We start from the raw sequence: 6,841 nt of genomic DNA, 5'->3' as shown, positions 1-6,841 counted from the left end.
ATTTCATATATTTATGTATATGAATATATGAAAAATATATCAAAATGCATGTGGGTACTCAAATGAAAGCTCTTGATGAGTGTAATATCCGGATGAGCTTATATCTTTAAAATATATATTATATATATGAATATATGAAAAATATATCAAAAATGCATGTGGGTACTCAAATAAAAGCTCTTGATGATTGTAACGTCGGGATGTGCTTATATTTTCAAAAACGTCAATAGTTAAGAAAGTACAGTGCAATTTAACAAAAGTCATTATTTAATAAAGCGAAATTTTATTTATTTATAGTTCACAAGTTACGGCAGTCACATAGTGACTGCAAGGTTGATTGTTAATTTTAATTAATTAATTTTAATTTATTAATTAGCTGAATTTAATTTACTATTTTTGTTTGCAGTACGTACCTTCATCCAATCAGTAGCTGGAAGAGTATTTTCAAGTAGTCTAACTTTGAGAAATGACAAATGCGCTACCAGTAATTGACCTTGTAAACAATAGCTAGTAATTATTGTACCCTGGACCATGTCATGCCACAAAGTACAAATAATTAAAAATACTTTAGAAATTTCTTTTAATTGTTTTGGACTAGAAGCAAAATTTTTATTATTTTTCTTTCAGTAAGTAGAATTAATAATTTTTATTTAAGGCTGCTATTACTCACCTTTTGTCAAGCCATTGAAATCTAATAGTTCCTTGCGCCATCATGATATTGACAGTAATCAAAGCCATTGTCATCCAGACAACGCTGAGTCCAATAAAAAACCATAAGATTCTTACAAGTTTCTTCTGATTTCCTCGATTCACGGAATTAGAAGACAGCAAGAATGCTCTCTCCATTAGATTGGGCAACTGTTCATTCTCTTGGATGCGGAACAAGTAAACAGTGTACAAGTACGCTACCAGATGAAGAGTACTGGGAATTAAGTAGCTGAAAATTGCATTTCCGTAGCAAATTTGCTCGTAAGCTTGCGCGCGATTTATGTTTTCAATTACTTCATACTTGACTGGCAAAAGTTTGTAGCAAAATCCACGATCTCTTCTGTAAATTATTATTATTAATTAAACTGAAGTATGATACTGAAATTAACAGACATCTTACATTTTTTTTTTATTTTTATAATAATTTAATCATTATAAAATAATTTTAGTAAAAAAATTTCATTCGAAGAAATTAAAAAAAAATTACATTGAAATTAGAAGACATTTGACAATTTTTTGAATTTTTCATATAATAATTAAGTCTAGAAAATAATTTTCAAAAAATTGTACTTTTGATTTTTTAAAGCTTGTAAGAATAGAATTTTTGTAAAATGAATTTTTTTGCTGTAATTTATTTATTAAAAAATTGTCAATTTCAGTATTATAAAAAAAAAAAATAGTAAGGTAAAAGACCCAGTTATCAACACTTGCAATTTTATTTTAATAAAAAAAAAATCAACTCTAATAAATATAATTTTTTAATTATAAATTTTAAGATAATTGATTTTTTAAGAACATTTTATTTTTTTAATTTTAATAAAATTGCAAGTGTCAAACAACTAGGCCAGTGTCAATAAGTGGGTCTTTTACCTTAAGTGTAAATTTCTAAAAATATTTTTTTTATTATAATTGATTTGTTGTAAAATTTTCAAAAATTGTCAGATGTCTGCTGATTTCAATTTACAAAAAAAAAAACTTTAATCAAGTAAATAATTTTGAAGAACTTTATCTTCTTAATTTGAGTAGAAAAATTCTCAAATAAAAAATTTAAGTAAATTTTACTTGATTAAAGAATTTTTCGTCTTGATTCAAGACAATTAAACTCTTCAAAATTATTTGAAAGGTTCAAGAATTTTTCTCTTGAGTATATAGTTCTCTCTCCTTAAGATACAACAGATCTTTTTTTCTCTTGTTAGTAATTAATGAAAAAATTGAGACACAGCTAATATATCTCAAGGAGGGAGAACTGTAATATTAATTTTTTTTTTTCAGCGTATCATAATTAAGGGGTTATATCCACTTGTAATTTTGAAAAAATCGAAATTTTTTTTTTGCATTTTTTGAATGTATATATATTCGAGAATATTGTCTGTAAATTTCAAAGTAATCCGGTAAATAGTTTCGGAGTAATGAGCGTATTTGTAAAGACGTCTCCGAGCGTTTGAAGGTAGTTTAAATAATTAGCCAAAACTTTAAATGCGTTTTTCTCGAAACGATGTTTTCAAAGTCGGTGAGGAATATTTCTCCGACACCACTTGACTGATTGACTTGAAATTTTCACAGGATCTTCTTAAATACTTTTGTCAGGTAATGATAGAAGGAATAAAGTTTCTGATAAAAATTTCGATTTTTTAAGCCTCTTTAAAGTGTAAATTTTCGTGCAAAAAAAGAATTTTTGTTGGGAAGCCGCCATTTTGTCTAAAATCAAAATTTTGACTATTTCTTCGATCATTACTTGTATTTATCTATCCTAAAAGTAATCCTTTTGGTTTTTTTTATTTCTGATAATTTGGATCAGAGATATCGATCTTCCTCACCGCCAGACACCTTTTTGTGGAGGACCTTCAGGAGATCTTCTACAGGAACGACGGAACCCAATATTTTTTATTAACAAAATATGAATTCTCAGAATACGTTAAATTCGCTAAATGTTCATATATTTTATGTATATATCCAATAAAAAGTGTTATGTCCGCCCGAAAATTTTTCTTTTTATTTAAAATTCCCGCTTTAGATGGAAGACCCACCTATGCGCGAAAACCACCTTAAAATTAATATCGTTGCGACTGCCGACTGACCGATGGGGATTTCTGCAAGCTAAGCAGCGGGAACTTTTAAAAGAGGCGGCAACCACCGCCCAATGTCTTTAACTAATTCAATTCAAGTATCTTTGTTAACTGACCCGCGTTCGTAGAGGCTTTTGGTTTAATTTGCGCTGCACTTAGATCAAGCGGGTCCCCGTTAATACGGCGAACGTGATAAAATTAAATTCAGGTCTTTTAATTAATTTGCACTGCACTTAGTTAAAGCGGGCCGCCGTCTGTAAGGGCTTTTGTTCTAATTTGCGCTGCACTTAGTTCAAGTGGGTCTCGGTCATCCGGCAGACGTAAAATAGATAAGTTCGTTAATATAAGGGATTAACCGTTTAATTTGCTCCGCATTTACATCGGTTTGAATCCGTTAAGTTTAGTTATTATTCGGTCAGTTACGCACTTTTTCCTGCGGGAAACTGGAAAGACGTTAACCGTAAATTAAAGTGTAAAATTTCAATAAGTAGTTTATAAGTGTTAAATAAAATTATTGTGAAACGTATAACTGATTGCTGCTGTTCTAATAAAACCAACTACACAAATCTCGAGTCGTTCTTTACTGAGAAAGCAGCCCTTGATCATCCATTCCTGGGCCTCAAATTCAACATCCAGACTCGAGAGCGCTTCCAGCCGCCCTTCAAGGCCCGGATCAGTAAGAAACAAGTCATCTAACGGTAAGTGGAAAGTAATTTATTAAATTCAAGAAAATCAAATCTCTACGAAAATTCTCAGTCTCTTCAAAAGGCGTGGTATTTCGTCTCGAAAGCTCCCACAACAAATAATTTAACAACGAGAATTAAAACCCCTCGTTGTGTATTCTTAAAAGTTAGTCCGATTCTCCACCGTTACCTCGCTACCGCATTTTCAACGCCTACGGACATAACATAAGAAAACTGGAAATTTAATAGGTAATTAGATCACAGAGGATTCAGAACTTTATTTTTTACATAAAGATTTCTCCGAAAACTACTGTGTATCAGGAATGAAATAATTCCACAAAAAAAAAAAAAAAATTTTATATTTATTTAATTAAAATTGCTGATGGCAATTTATTGATATAATTGTAATAATGCTTGGACTTTTATTTTTTAGGATATTAATAAACTTGCTGACGAGAGTCTTGACTGAAACGAGCTCGCGAGTATCGTATTACGGAGTCGCCAACGCGATCAATTGTTATACGGAAACCCCGAGATCAGCGAATGTTAAAAATAAATTTTCGAAATTTGATCCAAGGTATGTATAAATTATATTTGATGATTTCGAAATTGACAACTTGCTAACAAAAAAAAATTTTGTTTTAGGAAATACTAGAGATATTTCAAGAGGAATATGTTTTTATATTGGTTTTGAAAAATTTAGAAAAATCGCAAATAGAAAATAGCGCAAAAATATTTCCGAAAGTAAAAATTTTGAAATTTAGAATTTCTTCGAAATTATTTAAAAATTCCTCAGTTTTTCAAAGAGAACGATAGAAATTTCGTGTTCGAATCCAACCGCTGCCACCAGTTTTCTTATGTTATGTCCGTAGGCGTTGAAAATGCGGTAGCGAGGTAACGGTGGAGAATCGGACTAACTTTTAAGAATACACAACGAGGGGTTTTAATTCTCGTTGTTAAATTATTTGTTGTGGGAGCTTTCGAGAGACGAAATACCACGCCTTTTGAAGAGACTGAGAATTTTCGTAGAGATTTGATTTTCTTGAATTTAATAAATTACTTTCCACTTACCGTTAGATGACTTGTTTCTTACTGATCCGGGCCTTGAAGGGCGGCTGGAAGCGCTCTCGAGTCTGGATGTTGAATTTGAGGCCCAGGAATGGATGATCAAGGGCTGCTTTCAGTAAAGAACGACTCGAGATTTGTGTAGTTGGTTTTTATTAGAACAGCAGCAATCAGTTATACGTTTCACAATAATTTTATTTAACACTTATAAACTACTTATTGAAATTTTACACTTTAATTTACGGTTAACGTCTTTCCAGTTTCCCGCAGGAAAAAGTGCGTAACTGACCGAATAATAACTAAACTTAACGGATTCAAACCGATGTAAATGCGGAGCAAATTAAACGGTTAATCCCTTATATTAACGAACTTATCTATTTTACGTCTGCCGGATGACCGAGACCCACTTGAACTAAGTGCAGCGCAAATTAGAACAAAAGCCCTTACAGACGGCGGCCCGCTTTAACTAAGTGCAGTGCAAATTAATTAAAAGACCTGAATTTAATTTTATCACGTTCGCCGTATTAACGGGGACCCGCTTGATCTAAGTGCAGCGCAAATTAAACCAAAAGCCTCTACGAACGCGGGTCAGTTAACAAAGATACTTGAATTGAATTAGTTAAAAGACATTGGGCGGTGGTTGCCGCCTCTTTTAAAAGTTCCCGCTGCTTAGCTTGCAGAAATCCCCATCGGTCAGTCGGCAGTCGCAACGATATTAATTTTAAGGTGGTTTTCGCGCATAGGTGGGTCTTCCATCTAAAGCGGGAATTTTAAATAAAAAGAAAAATTTTCGGGCGGACATAACAAAAGCCTCTCCAGAAAAAATTAACAAAAAAACACATTTTTTCGAACTTACAAGTGGATATAACGTAATAATATTAATTATATTTATATATTTAATATTAATTATAATATTTATATATTATTATATTTTACAAATATAAATAATGCTGTGAAGCGGGAAAGAATAGGAGTTACGGTAATTATTACGTGAAGCGTTCCACATTCACGTAACAGGATATTGGTAGGAAAGGATTGAGAAAGTTATGTGGAGAGGATCATCTTAATGTGAGTTTATAGAATATGCGAGAAAAAATTATTAGATAGCTCGGACTGGAATTCGAACCCAGAACCTTCCGAAGACATGTCGGCTACTCTACCATTTGAGCTATCCGGTCTATACTAAATTTCCTTTCGCTTATTCTATATACATTAAGCCACACCGTCCATCTTACGGCAAACATTTTGTAAAAACAAATATAAATAATGCTGTGAAGCGGGAAAGAATAGGAGTTACGGTAATTTCTACGTGAATATTATAAATATAATTAATATTAAATATATAAATATATATTAAAATTAATATACGGTAATTATTACGTGAATAATATAACCGCTTAAAGTTTATGATCATGAATGAAAAAATTGTAGATTACCTGAAGCAAGCCATATACTGAAGAATATATCCTATGCACATAAATATTGTTACTTGAAAAGTATGAAAATTTGAGAGTACGCAGTACCTCGAAAAATGATCAGAGTCTGAATTGGTGGGCTTCAGACCCATTACTGCAAGAAGTCGAAGGTAAGGTCTCAAGATTTTGCATTTGCAGTAGTGAAGAACTGCAGAAGTGCTTAAATTTTCATAATCTGGCGTCTCTGTTATTAATCCGGCCTGTTTAAAAATTTGCTCATTATTATTTTAATTAAATAATTTTTTAAAAGCAAAAATACCTCTGTGCTACGTAATTGTAAATCTGATAGCACTGATGAGTGTGGCTCCACAAGATGCTGAACTTCAGATGAGTCTTTTCCATATGAACTGCTAGCGTCGACGTTTGTCTAAAAAAAAACTACTCTGATGTCAAAATTTTATTTCATTGTTATTGAATTGATTTACAATAACTATAAATTGTAATTGTTTACATTTTTATGATCCGAAAAATATATATCATTTTTATCTGTGCGTCCCATATCGAGATTGTGATCAAAAATTAATTTTAGTTTGTAATTTATGAATTTTTTTTTACAATGCAAAAAATGAAATTTGAGAAGAGATCAGTTCAAAGTAGTTGTCTAATAAGAACTTATTGTAACTTACCATTGTAATAATAACAAAAAAAAAAATATCATTCCCCACGTACTTGTCGGTCAATATACATAAACTCGGTTTTAAAAATTCTACAATACATTGCTAAATTTTTATCACCCTTGAGATGACTTTTCACCTTTCAGGCGATATTCTCTTACACTGAGTGTGGAATATTTATATATTTTTTTTACAACCGATACTAATTTTTATTAACAAGTGATTATATT

The 6,841-nt window shown here is 31.4% G+C and overlaps 1 protein-coding gene across 2 annotated transcripts in view; it reads right to left on the bottom strand.

The window, feature by feature from the left end:
- The window catches only part of LOC123272982, a 19,004-nt gene extending 12,165 nt beyond the window's left edge, over window positions 1-6,839 (bottom strand). The window contains exons 1-5 of one of the 2 annotated variants that reach the window (XM_044740049.1): window positions 6,624-6,839; window positions 6,257-6,364; window positions 5,959-6,197; window positions 671-1,048; window positions 414-594 (exon numbers count right to left, since the gene is read on the bottom strand). In XM_044740049.1, coding sequence (XP_044595984.1) covers window positions 414-594; window positions 671-1,048; window positions 5,959-6,197; window positions 6,257-6,364; window positions 6,624-6,626 — 909 coding nt within the window. In that variant the 5' untranslated portion in view covers window positions 6,627-6,839. Of the gene's footprint in view, window positions 1-413; window positions 595-670; window positions 1,049-5,958; window positions 6,198-6,256; window positions 6,365-6,448; window positions 6,588-6,623 lie in introns of those variants that run through there. The other variant, XM_044740048.1, reaches the window with a different exon arrangement.
- Window positions 6,840-6,841: the final 2 nt, after the last annotated feature.

This window comes from Cotesia glomerata, linkage group LG10 (assembly GCF_020080835.1).
Source record: "Cotesia glomerata isolate CgM1 linkage group LG10, MPM_Cglom_v2.3, whole genome shotgun sequence".
NCBI classification, from domain to species: Eukaryota; Metazoa; Arthropoda; class Insecta; order Hymenoptera; family Braconidae; genus Cotesia; species Cotesia glomerata.
Note: the sequence above shows the minus strand (reverse complement) of the source record. Positions and strands in the feature narration are given on the sequence as shown.